Raw genomic sequence first — 21471 nt, forward strand, 5'->3', positions numbered from 1 at the left:
TATTACCATATCCATAGCCTTCAGCGCTGTCAAGAGGCTGATGATATAAAGTTCATTTTCCATCCCATTATTTACCTGCAGTTTCTGATAAGAGAGACTAGCAGGATTTTGAGCAGAAACTCCCTGCTGTTGCTTTCAATGAGGGCTGCAGATTTACTGTCAATTTTTCTGTCTACCTTCATTCATTCATCTGTGATTGATTGTCTCCCTGCTTTGAGGCCTCCTGCCTTCAGTGTTGTACCATGATATCTTAAAATAGTAGATTTGGCATGTTATGGGGACATGAAATGTGGCCAGATAGGACCAAGTGAAAAGACGACCTACCAGCAATCTACACAAACATTGCTTTTTGTTTTGGTGTGTACTTTGCCTCTTCTGGGCTGGCTTATCTGTGACACTAGTAGAAAGGCTGAAATAAAAATATTTTGATGTTTTGGTTTGTTTTTTTTAACCAGCAAGAGCAATAAACAGTCTTCAAGTGCTGTAGCAGTATTGCCACATTAAGGCCTAAGTCAACGAGAGGCTCAGTGCTTTTTTGCCTCATGGGATTAGGCTGTAACAAAGCCCATCTCAGAGTTGTGCTTCTGCATTGTTGTATTGTCAACCTGTGAAACCAGCAGAAGACAGCTTCTTGGTTGTGTTTTGTCAATTATCCATAGTTTTAAGGAGAAAGAATACAAATGTCTGGTTTGTGATGATTATGTATCATTTGTCCTTTGCTGAACAGAGTTGCAGTTCTGGACAAAGTTACAGACTTTCTTTTATTCCTGGGGAAAATTCTTGTTGCCGGTGGTGTAGGTAAGCTAATCGATTTTTTCCAAACGGTATGTTCTATTTTCTGGTGCCTACAAGTATGCCTGCCATATTCGTATATGCATAGTTAACAACTGGAGGTTCTTATTCATCTGATTATTTGGGAAGCTGTTCCTGTGTTTCCAGGATTTGCAAGATTGAACTAAAATATATTTTTCTTTTTTTCCCCTTTACCCACTGTTTTGTTGACAGCATCTTTTCCATAATTGCTTTTACTGCTCTTGCATGTGTGGCTGGCGCAAGGACTTCTGTGGCCAAAGCATCATAGCTGGATCAAACCAAATTCACATCCAATAAGTCAGCCACAATCAGTTCTCCTTTCGTAAGAACTGAATAAGATTGCAAATGAGATTCACCTGGTAGTAGACAGCATGCATACAAGAGGAGGTGGTGCAGGTCTGCAGGAGATGGGCCTGAAGCTCTGCTGTATTCAAGCCCATTATAGCTATAAGCTATAGTAAAAGAAATAGAATATTTCTAACATCCTTATAGGGTTTTCTTAGTTATCAGTAAATATCAAAATATATTATTTATGTTTTTCTGTGACAGAAAAGTGATTTTTTTTTTTAAATGAAGCACTTTCAGAAATTCAAGTTGGCAATATTCCCTTATGGTTTTTCTAAATTGTCACAGCAGTTTCAAAACATTATTTTACAAATAACAATATTTTGTATTCTGTATACTTTAAAAGATTAGTAATGAATTATATTTTAATCAAAAGTTGAAAATTAGTACCAAGAACAGATCTGAAATATTTTGTCATTACTGTAGAATGACTTTCAAACTGGGGTGGCAAATTTGATTTGAAACATATTCTCTGAAATGTAAGCCATGAAATACTGAAATTAATTCATGTCTCTGTCCTCTTTGAGAATAAATTCTTTGGGCAATTTCTGTTGTGGATGCATTGGTCTGTTCTAAACTTATTGTCGTGCTTATCACTAGCACCGTCATTTCTCCTTTTAATCTGAAATACTTAAGTATTTCTTCAAGCAATAAAATCTAAAGCAGCAGAATTTTGCTCACTCTTTTTTTATTTTAGAAAAGATCCACCTAAAGGTCTTTGTTATCCCATGTCATTGCCTTGTTTATCATTATTTATTAATTTTGCTATTAAATACAGTAGAATGATGAAACAACAATTCATTAAAGTCTTTCTGGGCCCATGAATATCTTTATGGTAATTGATTCATTTACATATCTCTTCTGTCAGAATACAGATCCAGCAGATAATTAGTATTGAGGAATTTATTGTTTACAAACTCTAACTTAAACCAGCCTTGGATCTGTTGTCTGTTTGTTTTGTCTCATCCATTCTTTAGGTGTTAGGAAATCAGAGTTAGCATAGGAATCACTAATCTTCTGTGCTTCTTGCAGGTGTTCTTGCGTTCTTTTTCTTCACACAGAGAATACCAGTCTTTGCACAGGAAGCACCAACGTTAAATTACTACTGGGTACCATTGTTGGTAAGGCAACCATCTAATCTCCTGACCACTGAGGGCAGTTTGAGGTGCTCAGACTACTCAGGGCATGGTCTGGTAACAGCTCCTGTTGTCATCCTCTCAGTGGCATACTATCCACTGACGTGAGGACTGATCTGCCACACTCTAGTTGTCTGGATCCATCAGGCAGAAGTGGCACTGCAGTGACCCTGCACCTTCAGAAAAATTAGGTTTCACATGTGCTTTGCTCAGGCTTCCCAGACAGCAAAGGCTGGTGGTGAGGCACCGATGACAGTGTGGCTTCTAATGGAAGGGATTTGTGATGCATCTCTTTCTCCTTTTGTAGCCCCCGTAGACTCTGGAGCATCTCCAGGATGAGTGGTTCTTTAGGATAGTCTTGAAGGAGTTCAGAATATTCTTGGCATATATTCTCTTTGGGGGTTGAAATGGCTCCAATTTGGCAGTTGGAAAACTAGCGGCTACTGCATGTTAGGATACAGTGTCTTGAACCTGTGATCCCTTTCCACAGCAGTAGTAACCTTTGGCAGAATTACAGGGCTGCCATTAAATCCTTCCAAATTTGCTCAGCAGACTAGGCTTCTAACTTGTGTGAACACTGCCACATCAGTGCCAAACTAAATTTGGGGTTTTAACTGTGGTTTGTTTTTTGTAGACGGTCATTATTGGCTCCTACCTAGTTGCACACGGGTTCTTCAGCGTCTATGCAATGTGTGTCGACACGCTTTTCCTCTGCTTTTGTAAGTACTACGTTTTCTTTCACTAATACCTACAAGTCATGGGAAGAGGAGTAGAAAACCACCTTATCCGTTCCTTACAGAATTCTGGTGACATGCTAGCAGACTGTGTGAAAAACGAACTGCTGCTGCTTTTCAGACTGGCTCCTTGATGCATTCTTCAGTGCAGAAGTGTTTTAGTATTCAAAGTTAATTAGTTTAGTTTATGTAACGGAAGGTAGCTATATGGCTTATGGGGATATCTGGCTTTTGTTTTTCAGATGTTCCTTAACTTTCATTAACAGTTTGCTACTGGGTGCTTTGTAAAGAGCCCTGTACAGCAATGATTCACTCAAACCTCTTGTTAATAACAAAGTTATTCTTTGGTATATAGGTGGTCCTTTGTTTTCAGCTTAATAGCCCTGAACAAAGTATTATGCTGAATATCCTTCAAATTTGAGTGAAATACCTTTTTAAAAACTATCTGTCCCTTGGACTCCCCAATGGCAAGCAATCATGGGCACTCTTAAAGGGACTGCTGTTCAATGTGTCCAGTCAGAGAATACTGAAATCACAAAAGAAATCTGTTGGTCTCAAATTAGGACATGATTATAAGAAGAGGATGTACTTATTACAAAATACATTCCATTTGCTAGATTTACTGAATTAAAGAAATAAAGATACAATTTTTCTATAATGAAAGTCATTCTGGTAGGTCCAAGTAGAAGTTACATGGCAGTGACTGTTCTTGCCGTTGGTGAATTATTTGATAATATTAAGGGAATACTGAAATAGTCATAGGCTTGATCTATCATATGCACAGTGGATCACTGAGGCAAGATAAACATGGTAATACTGATTCTCCTCTTACAATAGCATAAATTCTTTCTTTTCTTTAAACACTCACCTTCTTAACCCTGCTTCCCTAGGAACTAAGGTTAGCAGTGATTCTGGAAATACTGGGCTGCCAAAGAATCACAGGAACAAAGTCAGTCAGAAAAATGAAAATTGATGTCTAGTTGAGAGCTACCTCCTATTTATCTCGAGTTATGGACTTTGGTTCTAAACAAACATGATCACAGGAAGACATAGCACTAATAACACTCCAAGAGATAAGCAAAACCATAAAATAAATACATAAATAAATGATTACTATTATTTAGAATGACATGGAAATTGATCAAACTAATACAATTTAGAAAGTTTTTTGGTGCACTAAAAAAATTAACAGATTTTCTTTTTAATTTATTCCAAAGACACATGGTATATACTGCCATGGAGGTATATGAAGATTTGCTTCCTCTAACCAATTTGGCCATTCCTTACAACTAGTGCTCTCTTTTTGGCTTTGCAGATACAGCTGTCTGCCTCTGCAGGGTTGCAGTTGCAATGACTGTGCTTCACTGCACACTCCCTCCAGATTGCCCATCAGTGTGAAATTGTTTCACTGGTCTGTGACTACTGCATGGCATAAACACGGGGCTGAACCCAGACCAGTGATTTAGTCATGACCTTCTGTAGGAAAAAAAGTAACACGTCTGCCTCATTATTTTAAATTCATATTCTGCTTTGCTTCCCATGCTTCCATTCAGTAATGGACAGTAGGAGATGATATAGCATATTGTGCACTTGTGGCATCAGGTTTTCAAAAGACCTTTATCTTAGGCAGTGAAAAAGGGTCCAGTTTTAAAAAGTGCTTAAATCCACAGCTCTCTTTGGGACGAATTTTCTAGCAAGAAGTAGCCAAAATGCCAGGCTTCGGTGGAGGCATGAGTATTTCTGAAAATTTCCACCTATACTGCCAAACCAAAGAACTGGAGAATAAAAAGGATATATTGTTGTCATTTGAAAATGGCTAGATGTTTGTCTCTGCTTTGTGTAAAACCTCTTCTGGTTTGAGGAAATAGAAATTTTATAGTGTCCTTCATCAACTTAACAACACAGCTAAATTGCCTTGATTGAGATTTTTTTTTTAATGTTGGGTCTTCTGCTCTCTCCTTTCTTCAATTCTCTCCCTGTGTGTGTGTGTGTGTGTGGTTGTACTGCTGTTTGCTCTTTTGGCTGCTTTTGCTGTGTAAATTCAGGTGAAGACCTGGAAAGAAATGATGGATCTACAGCAAAACCCTACTTCATGTCAGCTAGCCTTCACCGAATTCTAGGGAAGAAGGAACTAAGCCCTAAGAAGGCAGTGGGATAACATACACTAAACCTCAACATCAAAACAGTGTCACTTTTAAGCAAAACGTGTATAAAGTAGGCAAAAGTAAAAACTGTAAATTATGCTTCTGGTTAATGGGTGATTCTTTTTTCCTTTTGCTTATATCTAAAAAAATGAGCAACATTGGTAACATTTAACAAGTTTAAATGCTTAAAATAACAGCTGTGAAAACAAGGCCACGTTTTAGTTTATAGAGTGCCTATGAAAAGGAAAATGTAAATTTGAAGCTTTTTTAAGTCTATAATGATGTTTTAATAATTTTTTGTAACACAAGTTGCTGCCTTAGATGACAGCAGTTTTGATAATGTTTCTTTTTATAAGTGTATATTTGTAAAAGAAATTCAGGCAATTTTTTGAAAGCACTACCATATAACCTAATTAGCCATAAAAAGATAGTTCAAGACTCTCTAGTTAACCAGGAGATGGTACTAAATTTGTAAATATGGTGCTATGATTGTATTTTTTTGTAAAAGCTGGTTCACAGCTATTTAAACTGTGATTATACATGCATTAATGATTCCCTACACTGAAAAATGTAGTGATATTTTAATCACATCCACAACTGCGTCTTTTAAGAAATGATGGTACCCTGCAGGTCCCAAAGAAGGTAGTCAGAGAATACTATAGTTGATACTGCTTAAAGTGAAATTTTCTGTGAGTTGTGCTTAAAAGATGGTATAACTGAGGGAAGGTCCCACTGCACTGGAAGTGACTTGTGGTTCACACAAATGAGGTTTCATCTGGTACAAGATGGTGAATGTATCATTTTTAGCTGATGTCTGAGAGAGATGCACTTGTGTTAATATCCCTCTATCTCTAACGAGTCTCTGATTGTATTCTACATTATGAGGAAGTTGAGCTTCACTGAAAGGAAAACCAAATGCAGTCTTTTTTTCCTTGGAAGAAAGTCCTGGCCCATATATGTGCACAAGGAATTCCATTGCCTCTGCCTAGCTCAGAAGGGCTTCTTAACGAGACATTGTAATGACTGTACGGCTGCCAAGAGCCAGGTGTGCTCTTTCTGCAGGTCTCCAGGCTCTCAGTGGCTCACGCAGTAAGGTATTAAGACATTGAACTCGGCTCTTCTCATGATACAGGATGAATTATTTAGCTACCGAAAGATGCTCCAAAAGATTTAGTTTGCTTTTTGATTATTAAATTTGTCTGGTCATTAGTACAAAACCTATTGGTAAAAAGCACATTAACATTCTGTTCAGTTCTATGACCCTCCCGTTAGTAGAACTGTCACTGAGGTTAGTAACAGCTCTGCTCATGGCAAAAGTCTTACACTGGAGTACTTCTCAAGTCGGTTAGTGCCATGAGCTGAGCTGAAAAGGTTTTCATTTATTAGTCTCATGGATGCCCAAGGAGCCAACCATACTGAGGCCTGCCCCTAGTTTTCATGGATTCCACCGTATTCCACTACTGTCCGCTTTCCAGGAGTGGCATGTGCCATACCTCTGCCAGATCTGTTACAGGAGTTCAGCGCCTGGAAATACTTTTCTAGCCCCAGGAGTCCATTGGTGTCACAAAGAGAAAGGCAAATTCCTTTCCAGGTGATTTGAATGCAAGTTTCTGGGGAAAATTTACTGATGATCCACATCCCAAAGTGATTTTGCTCTCTAACTTATGGCTCCAGTTTGTGATGATTGTCATCGCTACAAAGGCAGAAATACTGTCCTTCACGCAACAGGTCTGGGGTCACGTTGGTGCACAAGTGGTTACCACCCACACACTTGCAGTCACGGGCATGGCAGGATCTTGAAATCCTGTCAACTGAGGTGCAAGTGACAGGATACCCGTATGCATTCTCTGTGATCCAGTGGGCACCGCAGCCCTTTCCCCTGAAGCAGAAATGAGTGGTTCAGTTTAGGACTCAAATAATGTAAAATAAAGGCGTACAGTTTCAGATGTAACTACTGATTGTGGGCACCTTCAGTTTTTGATAACCCCTCTTGAGGTACCCTAGAGTAAACCTGACTTTCAGAAAGGGCTGAGAAACCTACCTTCGGAAAAAATCAGACTCGACTGATGAAGTCTTTCATCATCGTCATCATTCCTTTCTCATTATGTGCGTGGCATTGAATATACAAACCCCCATTATTCTAATTTCTTCTGAGAATTAAGTCAGTAACTTTTGGGGGTGTGTGTCACCATTCTGTGATTACAAAAGCTGCTGGTCTGATTACAGTCCATGTGCTAAAGCTTTTTTTTTTTTTTTTTTTTTTTAATACTACTGTGTGATCAGTTTGCAGGTAAAGAAACTGCATTAAGTAATCTATATTTCTACTGGACTTGAGTGTCTTACTGGGAGCTCAACTGAAAAAGTGTATTTCTGAATACAGCGTGCTTTTTTTATCATATGAATGTAACCATAGAGTTTACTAGGAATAAAACATAATAGAAATAGTATACAGTTATTTGATTAGAAGACTTTTTTAATAAACCTATGCATTTACTAAAGGAATTTCTAAAAGTTAAAGTTTTAAAATGTATTATTATTTATATACAGTAAAAATATATATGTATAAATTTGCTCCACTCACTATTTTGTGAAATTATTTAGAATGTAAGTGATCATCATTTCTGAGAAGAAAATTTAAAAGCCATTTTCTTAATGATATAATTATGAGAACTGTGAAAATACAAAGCAATACCATGTAGATTTTGTAATCAATAAATTGAATAAATAAATCATAATGATTTAATATTAAAATTGGCTTTTTAAAAATAAATTGCTATTAATGAATTAAGTAGAAATTAATGCAAGTATTTACTTGGGAAAGAATCACTTAAAATATTTTAAGACTAGCTTATTGTAATGGTTCCTAACTAACCCTGTGGGCCGGAGTCTGCAGACTGACACCACAGAGGAGGTACTAGTAGTGACTTTTATGGGTTTGGACATTTACTTTGTTGCTTGATTTAGTATAAAATTTAAAATTCCATCCTTCACCGTAGAGAGTGGAACACGTGGCTATCTGTAACACGGTAAAATATGTCATACATGCTTTGCTCCTGAGCCCACGGGAGTCGGTGACAAAATGCCCACCCGTTCCATGAGGCACGGGCCAGCCCTGTGACACAAGTGACAAAAGGCTGGTTGTTGTTCTGTGCGTACAGCGCAGTGGAGGAGGAGATGTTAGAACCGAAAACCCGGCGGGAGCCCCTCGTACTGCCGCTTGCGAGGGGCTCAGCCTCTCGGTTGGGTGCCTCCTCTCCTGGGAGAAGCTTTGGAAAGGCAGGGTGGCTCTGCAGAAAGACCCTTTTACTCGAGTAGAAAGAACTCTCTTGAAGGTCTCGAACAAGCAGAACGTAGAAAACAAGAGACAGTAGAAAACACCCACTATCATATCCATGCAATCATGTTTGGTTTAGTTCCGGCTGGATTCATTGTGTCTCCCTATGACATATTAGTGGATGGCTTTCATTTACATGTTTTAGACCAAAGTTTTGATGTCAAGCCTTCAAATTTTGTAAAAAAAAAAAAAAAAAAAAAAAAAAAGTGACCCCAGAAACAAAACAAAGAAACGAGAAAGATGAGATCATTTCTTATGCTGAGGGTTTTTTTTCCAAGTATTATTCAGCAGCTGATTTTTGGGTGTTACCAGGATGCTGAATAGTCTTTTAAACATTAGTATTTAACAGCACAAAATATTTTGCTGTTGCATGTTCTGCTGTAGAACAGGAAAAAGATTTTGGCGGACGCAATGTCAAGCCAATTCTGGGACAGTCAGTAAGTATTCTTCTAAAAATGGGTTGTCAGATAAGTGATTATGAAGAATAGACTGACTGTGTTCAGTAACGTAGAATGTCTCCCTTTGACCAGTTGCTCAGCCTGGACAGCTGTGTCCTCTCTGACAAAGTGCCTTACTGGCTATTATTTTACCTGGCGTATTATTTTGAAGTTTATTCACACCATGTAGACTACAAAACAGAAAAGGCTAGTTAGGAAAAACAATACTATCTTTACTTCAAATTAACTGATATAAAATGAGTTGTAGAAAAGATGTCAGATGTATTTGAACTGCATAATGCAGCACACACAATTTCCTCGTTGCTGGTGTCGGATCATGGAAGTAGGCTGGGCGGTCCGGGAGGAAACCCATGACAATTGTGGTGTTGCAAATAATTCAATAAAAACAATGCAAGACTGTAGATGTTTTTTATAGCTTTAATTTACGGTACAGTGAACTTCTGGGTAGGGCCTATTCTGCTTTCAGTTACAGTGGTCATACGTGTTGTACCTGTGCAACCGCGGGGAGAACTGGGCTCTTCCTACTTCAAACAGAAGGAAAAAACGCTAGCAAATACGTAGTACATTACTGTGATACATCTGTTTGCGTGTTCATAAAGTTCATTCTCCATTTCAAGACAGATAATTTGCTATTCTGGAAGTGTTTTATAAATTATTCTAAATTTTTTAACTTTTGATACAGGCGATGATTTTTGAGGTAATACGTAATTTGTACTGCGCTGTAATCAAATTAGAAAGATAACTGTTTCTTCATGTTTAAGAGTGCTACTAATATTAAAATTGTCTGTTACTCTATGCTACAAAAAGTCCATGTGTTTGTCCCAAACGATGAGTTGTAAAATCACAAAAAAGGCTCTTTAAGGTTTAAGAAATGGGAGGTTACCGTTTCATTAATGTGATTATTAAGGTTATATTATTCTCTTGCCAAAACCAAATTAACATGAGCATGACAGTTTGAGCTCTAAAACCTGTTTGCTTCTGCTATGCAGAAATAGGAACGTATTGTTTAAATATCTTTGATAACTGAAGTGTTTAATATTTAATTTTGTTGCTACTTCACTGTTTTACAGCTCTTGGGGATTGTTCTAATAAAGATTTAGATACAAAACAGAGTACGCGCGTTTGTGCTGAGCGCTGCACAGCGCCGGGCTGAAGCGGCCGCGCCCCGCGTGCAACCGCACGGAACCTCTGCGGGGCGGCTGCCCGCGGCCCGGCCCCGGCCTCCTCCCCGCGGCCCCGGGGCTCGACCCGCCGGCGCCGGCGGCAGGGGAGCGGAGCGCCGCGGAGACGGACGCCTCCGGCTGCGCTGGGGACGGCCGGCGGCGGCCGGTGGGCGGGCGGGGCGGGGCGGGGCGGGGCAGGGCAGTAGAGGGCGGGCCGTGCGCGGAGGGGCGGGGCGGGGCAGTAGAGGGCGGGCCGTGCGAGGAGGGGCGGGGCGGGGCGGGGCAGTAGAGGGCGGGCCGTGCGAGGAGGGGCGGGGCGGGGCAGTAGAGGGTGGGTCGTGCGAGGAGGGGCGGGGCGGGGCGGGGCAGTAGAGGGCGGGCCGTGCACGGAGGGGCGGGGCAGGGCAGTAGAGGGCGGGCCGTGCGAGGAGGGGCGGGGTGGGGCGGGGCATGAAATTCTTAGTTTTTATAAAGGCTTGAGGATTGTTTGTTACTTTTTTGTTTAAATTTTTTGAACCACGTAATGGGTTTTTTGGCCGAACCTGTTTTGAGACCTTCTTACACCAGACAAGGTGTATTTTAAATCAGCCAGATTCATACCTTGTAATTCAGTAGAAATCTCTTTTTGGTTTTAGGAGACTCACTAAAAGTCATATTTTTCTCCTGCATTTGTGTGAGGTCAACGAGTTTTGCTGCGCACCACGGGTTGACTCACCCGCCTTAGCTTTCCCGGGAAATGCTGCTGGAGGTGTTGAAATCACAGATGGAGCTGTAGCAGGCCAGAGTCCCGGCCTGGCCAGAGGCCCGCTGCTACAAGCAGGGGAAATGGGGCGGTATCTCTGCCTGCAGTACATCTTCCTGGCTGACAGGGGGGAAATAAAACCCCAAAACAACTCAAAACAATGCAAAAGCTTTTCAGAGATGAGGATGGATTTCAGCAGAAGCAGCGCTGGAGCAGTTATTTGGAGGCAGGACAAAGGGAGAATTTGGGCTCGAGGTTAATATCTAAGGCATGCATTATAAGTCGTTCCATATGTGGGGAGCCTTGTTTGAGGATGCTTCTGGCATTCAGCGACCACTGCAATGAAACCTTGAGATGAAGTTTTTGAACTAGCACCGAAAGCTATGCTGCTGACAGCCATGGCCAGCTGGGCATTGCTGCCATCTTGGGCAGAGTGGCAACTGCAGCGGGAGGAGACATTAGCTAGAAATGCTTCAGTGGGGAAAGTATGGCTCTATGGCTCTAGGGAAGTGATCGTGCCCCTGTACTCGGCACTGGTGAGGCCACACCTCGAATACTGTGTTCAGTTTTGGGCCCCTCACTACAAGAAGGACGTTGAGGTGCTGGAGCGTGTCCAGAGAAGGGCAACGAGGCTGGTGAGGGGTCTGGAGAACAAGTCTTATGAGGAGCGGCTGAGGGAACTGGGACTGTTCAGCCTGGAGAAAAGGAGGCTGAGGGGAGACCTCATCGCTCTCTACAACTACCTGAAAGGAGGTTGTAGCGAGGTGGGTGTTGGTCTCTTCTCCCAAGTAACAAGCGATAGGACGAGAGGAAATGGCTTCAAGTTGCGGCAGGGGAGGTTTAGATTGGATGTAAGGAAAAATTTCTTTACTGAAAGAGTGGTGAAACATTGGAAGAGGCTGCCCAGGGAAGTGGTGGAGTCCCCATCCCTGGAGGTATTTAAAAGACATGTAGATGAGGCGCTTAGGGACATGGTTTAGTGGGCCTGGTGGTGTTGGGTTGATGGTTGGACTTGATGATCTTAGAGGTCTTTTCCAACCTCAATGATTCTATGATTCTATTCTATGTTTGGGATTCAGTGACTGAATAGCAAATAGATGCATTCAAGCTCACAGGGTACACAGAAGCTTTAAATTCAGAGTTGCAGCATATATCATTTAAGACAAAAAGATCAATGTATTAGGCTTACACCATAGGATACTATTTCTTAGAGAGGGTTAAATACTGTCAATTTTGGTGGGGAGGATGGTGGGTTTGTGTTGTCCAGTCAGCCGTATCGTCGGTCAGTGGCCATGGCACCCATGAGCGGTGGTACTTGTCCAGCACAGCTCTGCTGTGCAGCAGTTGTGAGCTGTCTGTGCCTCGGGGGTGTGGGGTGGTGGATGACAGCTGCTGGAAAAGTAAAGGTGTGACAAGGCAAATGCATACAGAGAGGAGAATGGCTCAGCCCAGAAGGTTTAGATGTGGGCAATTTCAGTCCAAACTAAACAGTGAAAGGTGAACTGTAAAAGTGATCTTCAGAGGGATACTGGTGTTCCCTGAGCCCAGTTTAGCAGCTAGGCTGAGCGAGGCCGTGCAACACAGGAAGAGGTACAAGCCTGGCAGAGAACAGTTGCTTGGAAGAGCTAAAAGACACTGCTGTTTTACAGTAAATCTTCATGAAAGCATACTTTTTTTTTTTTCCTTCCTTTTTTTTTTAACATTTGATCAGACACCAATTTGGCAAGCAAAGCCTGCATTCTTTTTGTTCTGTAAAGCATCACTGTAAAGCTCAGTTCTGACCATGGCAATAAACAACAACAATAATAGTAAAGTACTGTGTATGTTAAAGCACAATATCACTGTTTGAATTCAGGTGATCATGTATAGCCCTGCAGAATCTATCATAGTGTACCCAGACGCTGGAAGATACATTTGTAATATAGAAGTTATTGTAAGGGGATTTTTGGAGCATAGAGGACCTTTACTATGTGTCTCATATGTACATAGTTATTTTAATTAAATCTGGATTTAGTTTTTTTAAACTACATCAGTATCTCCTGTTAACACACATGGTCTGTTGGAACTGACTGCAGCTATTAGTTATATTGTCCTCCTTTAGAAAATTTCAGGCTTACTAACAAAATTGCTTTCCTGCCTCCTTTTAAATGTGTTTTCAGACTGATGTGTTTTATATCTCACATGGTTTTCTTGCCATTCATATTGTGTTTAAATCTAACACTGGCTGCATGCCATAGAAACTTTAATCCACATCCAGATGAATTCAAACCCTAGCCTGAGTTTTCTCTCGTGTACCAGCAGTCTGATCTCCAGTCTTTTCCAGGGCTCCTACTTCTTTTGTAAGGTTTGTTCTTTCTATTTGCCTGTTACCCAAGGGGAACGTCATACCATGCATGTCTCCCCTGCAGGCCTGTGGTGCGGATCAATGACCCGTGTCACCACTTGACAGGGTGCGGCATGGCTACTCATTTTTAGTTGATAGGCTTGCTGCAGGAAGCACCTAGCTTCTGTGCACCTTACTCGGTGAGCTCTCCTTCCTGGCATCAGTGCCTGCTGCACAGGGAAAGGGGAGAAGAGGCCGCCTTACTGTCCGCTCTGGCACCGTTAGTCATAATTGTGCAGCAGTTATGCTGGAACAGAATAGTGGTGCAGTCAGCAGTGGTGTGGTCTGCCTGAAATTTCTGCTGAAGAAGGAAATGATAACGTAACTGACCTGTTACAATGAAACAGACCTTGGTCATAAATATGGGATGAAAATGCTTCTGCTTTTGTCTTGGCCAGTGTTTGATGTATACCACCTGTGACATCTTTGCAGTTTGACTTTGCAGATGAACGTTGCCATTCGTGCATTTTCTTCTAAGAACTGGCATGCTACTTTGCAAAGCCACACAGCTGCAGATGGCTTGGAGAGAGAGAGGAAGGGATTGTTTTATACAGAGCTTCATAATGTAGTTTCTGGTTGCCATCATTTTCAACACATCTGACCAACTCAATTTCCTGTCTTGAATCAACTTTCATTTCATCAAGTCCCAAGTTCTCATTTCTGTTGGTTTGGCTGGGCTCTGCAGGCGATCTATTTTAATTTTGCAGTCTGAAAGAGCCCAAGTTTGGAAAAGAATCGAAGTAGTCTCAGGAGAAAGTTGCGTGCTTGATTTGCTCCAAATTATAATGTCAGAAGGGGGGTTTTTTTGTAGTTTGTTTTTATTTTACTTGTTGGCTTTTCTTTTTAGTTTATGCAGTTCCAGTTTCTTACAGAAATACTAAGTACTTAAATAGCATCATCATATTGGTATGACTAAGCTCACAAGTGGGTGATTTTGTGAGAACACTAGCAATGGTCCAAAACAGTTTAACAAATCGTAGTATAATACTCAGCTGTATGGTTCTGGGTCACTGGAGCTTAAAAAAGTAGATGCTATCTTTGTGAGTTTAATATTAGTGGCTCTTGGTGTGCAGCGGTGGCAACTCTTTCCGAACTGATGTCACGACAAGAAACTCGCAACTGCGTGTTTGAACATACCCTGTGGAGTATGTCTTACCATTTCAGTCCACTACCAAGACACCTGTACAAATTCCTGCAGAGACACTGAAGATCAAAATGTATATTGAAAGGTAACATTTCTATGAATTTAACTATGCATAACATACATCCGCAATATTTTTTTGTCTTAAAATCATATTTTGGGTAAGTGCCTGTATCCATGTTATGGGAATGCTAGTATTTCTGCTGATTATTCCTGAAAAACAGTAAAAAAGGTGGCTGTTAGTTGTTCCTGCATTCAGTGAATGACAGTTTATATCCTATTTAAATGATATTTTTATGGTTAGCTTTCTTGGATGACGTGCTAACTCACATAAAAAAAAAATCAAACATTTCCTTGTGTGACTTTTTTTTAATGGAGTAGCTGTCTTTCAAATGCAATGGCTTAATTTTAAAATAAGAAAATGTGTAACTTTTTTATATACTGGTGTACTGTTACTTGTTCTAGGTTTCACATATTTCGGTAATAAACTTTGTTTGTAGGAGGCTTGGAGCAGGAGACAGCTTTCTCCCATGAGGTCAACTTGGGAAATAATATTGGTGCAGTTTGTGATGGCAGCTATTATAAGATATCATTTGGGTGGGTGGGGGGATTGGTTCATGTTGAGATGTGGGAGGGCTTTAAGAAACAAAAAAACCCCCACAACAAAACCCCCCCACAAGACAGCAATGTCCGAAAGAGAGCTGATACATAGTCATGTGCGTGCCCAACAGGGAAAAGCTCTTTATGAGAGGGGTGGGAAAAAGTCCAGGGAGAGTTGTGTGAAGAGAGGAATGTGCAATTTGCAGGCAGAAAAGGAAGTTGTGAGGTCTTTTCCCTGGACTACTGTTGATTTGCTGTATGCTTATTTGTGTGGGGGAAAAAAGAAATTAGAGGGAGTAGAAGAGAAAAGATGAGTGCTGGGAGACAAATGATGGATGGAGAGTCAAACATTTGACTTTGGTTTTGGTTACTCCACCTGTAAAACACAGTGCTGCTAATCCTGGTAATGATTAAATACTGTAAAGCTCACATGCCTTACAGCACACTTCAAACAGTCAACTATTTCAACCAAAGGAGTAAATGCTGACTTCATTATTCTTTTTTTTAACTTATGGCCTTCACAGCTATAGGTAACGTATGAAGTGAGTACACTTTAAAGCACAAACCAAATGAAAACAAAACAAACACACACACACACAGACATACACACGTCTTTAAAGCATTTGTCTAAAGAACAAACTGGTCTGAGCTATGCCCTAATTTTTTTTTTCCTGATAGATTTTACCCTGTTCAATACCCGTTTGCCAATACATCCTGGTACAGTCCCTTCTGAGGATGTAAATACCCTCTTATAACAATGACATGTTTGGATAGTTTTTTGTCATCTCAATATTTGCATGAATAATTGCTCCCACATAAGAACATTGTATATTGACATAAAAGCAGTCACCATGGGAGTGCAGCTGGGCTAGAGCAGGTAGCATGACATAAAGCAGCAAAATCTTTGTCCTTGTTCTATTGGATGCTTCAAAAGCATGTTCCCAGAAGTTGCTTTTTTGCACACACAGAAGTCACCAAAACCTTCTGCACATTTCCATTAACATAAAAATGAGAGAGAAACTGAACAGGATCAGGAAAAGGTATGTCTTTATAGCTCAGTGTTTAAATTAGATTGGGGGGTGTGGGCGTGGCTCTTTTTCTTGCAGAAGTAGTATTGCTTCCTTATTGGTTTTGTTCTGTTTTGAGCCACTTTATCAAAATTTACTCTCAAGATTTTCTCTATACAGATTTATTTCTTCACCGCTTGCTTTGCTGAGTTCAAGCCTTTCAAAATGGTAGACCAGAATACTTGCTGAAAAAGCCCAGGTGAACCGACTTAAGACTAGTCTGTAGCAGTGCCAGACATAGCTTAGAGGGTTTTTTTTTTCCCTAGCCCTGATCCTACTCCTGAAATAAGCTGTAGATCTCTCATGCTGCAAGTACCTGTAACGTTAATAGACTGACTGTGGGTGTCCTCATCAAATTGATTTACCCAGTTTTTAACAAGAAGGGAGGCATCAATAGTCTGTGTGAAGGTACCGTATCGCACCAGCAGCCTGGTGAGAAGAAAGGTGTTAGACCTCAGAAGACTTACGTTGTGTCACCTCATTTGATGACAGCAAGTCAGCAGGTTAGGAGTCAGCACAGATTGTAAAATCACTGTCATTCTTCATCTCAGGGGAGTATATTTGGAAAATACAGGGTAGACTGCACGACTTAAACTACTAGAAAAAACCATAACTGCCAGACAACTTATCCCTCAAATCCAAGATGTTCTGAATAGACAAAGAATGGATTTTTGATTGTAGGGCAAGTTTACATTTGAAACCTCCTGATCTTTACCACCCTTATTACTCCACGTAAGCTGTATGGCCAGGCTGGAGTGCCAGGTAGTTTAACAAATACATGATCTCCGTTATGCATCTCTGGGGAAGAGCATGTATTGCATTTCTGGATGATGTCCTTAGGCACAGAGCCATATTTGTAAAATGCTTAGAAACTGTATGGACATTATTGCAGCAGCTTAGAACAAAGAATTCAGCCCTGAGCTTCTAAGCCTGAGCTCAGAGAGTTGCTTCCTTTTTATGAATACTCTGTCTGGTATCTTGGACTTTGTGGTTTTGCAACAAGGCCTTTAAGCAGCATGGGAGAACCAAGCAAAGCATCAGGAGGTATATTCAATGCTTTTCTCAAACAGCAAAGATGCCGCATATCTTCTTAATCTCCCCGCTGAACTAGCAAAATACAGACTTAGAAAAAAAACACATCCAGGTGAAGAGGAGAAGTGACTGCATGGGCATTCTAACTGGTCTAAGAAACAACAGAACAATGCGAAATGTTGTATCTATCAACATAATCATGCTTTTTTTGCCTTACACTTTATTCTGTCCGTATAGGAGAAGATGAATTCTTTTCTTCTTAGATACAGTAAGGCATTAGCTATGGAACAACAATACTAAATAACATCTTCATCCAGAAAAGTTTGCATTTTTAGCTCTGAAGGAGCTGGTATTTGTATATTCTATAATCACCTCATAATCTAGGTTACCATAATAATTTTCCAACACTAAAAGGGCTTAATGCTGCAGCGCAGCAATGCAATACAAAATTAGCTGCCTTTTAGCTTTACTATTACTTAGGAACATCTAATGTCAAGCTACATGCTTTGTCCAAGATGGTCTGTTCTATACTAGCAGAGTAGTAAGTGTCCCGCAGCTGCTGGCTGGTGGCAAAATAGCTCAGTGAGGAGACAGAACCATCAGCTCTTGAGAAGTCTTCTGTGTGACTGAAGCCTTGGTGTTTCACCTTATTACATGAGAGCAAATTCTTGGCAGTCCAGAAGCAAGGTTTTCAGGGCATGCTTGTCATAACCAGCAAATATAGTGAAAACATAAGAGTTACATTTAGATAGAGGTATTGAAAAAGCCAAATTAACTACAGAAGAATCTTTTTGCAAGAGACCTGTGCAGAGGCTAAAGATAAAGGGTGTCATTCTGCATTACTGCTGGCATTCATCCACATCAGAAGAAGAGTCACTAGTGCTGGACTATTGCTTACAGTACAACCGTGTCAGGTTGTACCAAGACTCCCGTGTCTAGAAATATCAAAGCAGTCTCCTCCGCTGCTAGTTGGTCAAAGGACATAGTGGTAAACAAGTTCAGTTGCTCTGCTTGCCTTACAAGGATCTCTTCTGATTGAAGTGCAGATTTTGAAACTAATTGAAAATAGAAAGGGAAAATAAATGTTTGAGTCAAAACACTCTTCCAGAAACTGAGAGGAAGCACCGTACCGCTTTCTATACCTACAAATTAAGCAGGGATCAAACTCTGCTAGCCCTGCATCAGAAAACAAATCAAAGGAGTTTACTTTGTCACGTGCCACGTAAAGTATTTTGTTTATAGCTTAACTTGTATTCTATTCAAGGCTTCACCAACTACAGCCATCTATATCAGAACAAAAGATTGTCTAAATCAAAGATTTGGATAGCTTTCAAATAAAACAGAAAAAAGCACTACTTATACTTCAATGTTTTAAATACTTTTTCATACGCAGTGATTTTCAATTTTGTCTTTTTATTCTTGATCCAACTCCATAAGACACAAATATCTTGGGGAGTCTGTCAAATAATAGAACTGCATTTAATAGAATTTCTGTAGAACTTGGGATAAATGCAGGCAATGCAGAAGCCGCTGCCCTCAGTACCAGAAAAATAGAAAGGTGGGGGTTCAAAACAAATTGTAAATATGCAACTCTTACAGACCATTGCTACTATGATCAATCACGTTATATTTTGTCAATAGAAATGTTAGCTGAAACTGCTGATTTTCCAGGATGAGGAAATACATTTATTTCAGCTGCTTCCTTGTGAATACTTATTTTGATCCTCTCAAGGGTTGCTGGAGAAGGGGAAAAGTGAGGGAGAGCACGCCATGGAAGAGGATGCAGTTGTAACAGGTAAGTTTGGTGTATCCCAGGAAGATTTTACACATTGAAAAAGCTCCTCTGCTAAGACGTTCTTTTTTTTTTCTTCCCTGGCATCCATTTCATAGATGATCAGATTTAAAGCCATTTGATTCTGAGAGTTTAAGTTTGCCTAAATCAGGATCAAGTGTGGAATATGAAAACACCATCCTTAAAGAGAATGAGAAAGACTAAGTGTTGATGATGAGCCAGCTGGGGATAATGATGGATGCCAGGATAGAGAATGAATGCAGATAAGAGTTAAGATTTATTTTTCTCTTGGAGACTACTCACAATGCGTAATTTCTTTAAAATAGAATGCAGAAAACATTTGATAGGTAGTTGTTTTAACATATATAGAAGAACTAGGAATGACTCAGTAAGTCTCTTCCTTTAACTTCAGTTTATACAGCATATTAGTCAATAATATAACAACGTTTTTCCCCACAGGAGAGAAAAATAGCTATGTTACATTTGTATTGTGGTTATTACTACCAGACTTATTGGAAAAATCTGTAAACAATTTTAAAGTGGTGGTTTTATAGCAAATGTAGACCTCCAGAGTTTGAGATGATATTGTTCTAAGTGACATAATCCCAAACATACCTGCTTTTTCAAATGTAAGTGGTTGATGAAAGCACACACTGAGTACCTGCAGTATTCCCGTTTCTTTTAACCTCCAGGAATAGAGAGGCTGCATGAACATCACCCTGCTCAGAACATGTTCTGGACTCAGAATTTCTTAATGGGGTGAGCATTAGTTACAACCTTACCTGTAACTGAAAAGGCATCCTTTTATAACTTAAAGGCAAAACTATTCCGCTTTAAACCAGGATAGCTACATAAGACAACAGGAGGTCAGTCTCTAAAATTAATGTTAGAATTGCATTCCATTACTGTGTATTAAAGCCGGTTAAAAGTACACAGTAGTGCAGTAGATACCCACTACAGCATCTTGTTCTCTCACGTTCTACCCAAGAACACGTGGAAGAGGGAGTTAACAGATCAGTATGTTTTCAGTAACTATTCATTTTATTTTAAAAGGAAATAGGAGAGTTAAAATGTGCAAACATATACTTCAGTGTAAAACAATTTATTAACAACTTAGAGGCAGTTCGTGTTTCATTACTAATCTTGTACTATCTTTCTCTGTCCCTAGATGTCACTATTCTGGAGACTCATCCACACAACTAAGCTGTGGATTTTCAGAAATTAACTAAACCAGTTCAGGTTTTTTTTCTGGTCTTCATTTAAACTAATGATAAATTGCTTTCATTTTTTGAAAAAGCTTGGTTATCATGCTGTTAGTGACTTGTATGACAAGTCTAGTTGCTTAATTTTCAATTCTAGAATGAGCAGGAGTTAAAAGTTAACTAGCAGCAACAGTAATACACAATTAAATTGACAGAAGTTAAATTTTTGAACTTGCAAAATTTTTTCTGTTGCAGGTGCACACATTTTTCCCAAGTAGTTGTCCAGGGAGTACATATGGAGTAGCTGGATATTTGGAGTTTAAATGTACGTTACTGTAATAATGAAAGCCATGGGTGAAATCAGCAGTATGGAATCAAGTAAACCCTTAGCCAGGGTTTGCAGGGCTATGGGCAGCAGGCCATCTTCTAGCCCTACACAGGGTGACCAGAGTGGTGGCCTTCTGTGAATTTCTAGCTTGGTATTCATGTCACTAGCATAGCAGAGAAAGGGGATGATCTCCTCAGCTGTTACAGCAGGTTACACATGCGTTTGTGCAGAAAGCTTGCAACTTCTACTTTAATAATATATACTTCCATCATAAACCAGCTGTCATTCTGAATTGAGGATAGAATAAATTTTATCTGTCAGAGACTATTGTGACTTTTGAATCAGTAATGATTTTAAGTGCAATGTAATTTTACAAAAAGACAAGGAAAAGGAAAACAAAAGCACAGATGCATGTGTTAAAATATTTCTGGAAACAGTGTCTGTTATGAAGACGTTATTCCTCATACATCTATTTGACTATGCATCCTTGTAACATCACTAGCTTTCCACATCCTAAGGAGTATTGCAAGACGAAAACATAGGGGTTCAAGAAGGCATACCACAAATCCAGAGCTGAGCTGTAAAATTTCATTGGGGGGGGAAGACAAGAATCATCAGTTTCTTCAGAAGTGAAAACCATTCATAAGTTATCTATACTTACAAAAAATGAATGAATAAAGGAAAGGTGGAAGTGTAATAAGATCAACTTGCCTAAACTTTAAGCAACTCTTCAACTTCAGATGTAATCATAGAAAGGATGCAGGAAGTAGTTATGGTTACCATAATGCAAATATAAAAAACAACGTGAACTTCTAGCCAAAAAGCCAACTCACAAAATCAGGCAGCATTAGCAAATGTCAGCAAGGGTAAAGAAAACAGCATTGCGTACATTTATTAATAAATCTAATCAAGAGTATGGCTAGTGCTGATCTGTTACTCAGAGTCAAAACTATTCTGGCAATGAATACCAGAAGGCCAAACTAGGCCTTCACCTGTATCAGTTTCGACCCAAAAAACCCAACCAAACATAAGAAGAAATGCATAAGTCACTAGTATA

General features: G+C 40.0%; 1 protein-coding gene across 3 annotated transcripts in view; it reads left to right on the forward strand.

The window, feature by feature from the left end:
* The window catches only part of SLC44A5 (solute carrier family 44 member 5), a 116997-nt gene extending 106935 nt beyond the window's left edge, over nt 1-10062 (forward strand). For all 3 annotated transcript variants that reach the window (XM_076339880.1, XM_076339882.1, XM_076339883.1), the window contains 4 exons: nt 728-798; nt 2191-2279; nt 2929-3013; nt 5074-10062. In XM_076339880.1, coding sequence (XP_076195995.1) covers nt 728-798; nt 2191-2279; nt 2929-3013; nt 5074-5186 — 358 coding nt within the window. In that variant the 3' untranslated portion in view covers nt 5187-10062. The remainder of the gene's footprint in view (nt 1-727; nt 799-2190; nt 2280-2928; nt 3014-5073) is intronic.
* The last annotated feature ends 11409 nt before the right edge of the window (nt 10063-21471 follow it).

This window comes from Aptenodytes patagonicus, chromosome 5 (genome assembly GCF_965638725.1).
Source record: "Aptenodytes patagonicus chromosome 5, bAptPat1.pri.cur, whole genome shotgun sequence".
NCBI lineage: Eukaryota > Metazoa > Chordata > Aves > Sphenisciformes > Spheniscidae > Aptenodytes > Aptenodytes patagonicus.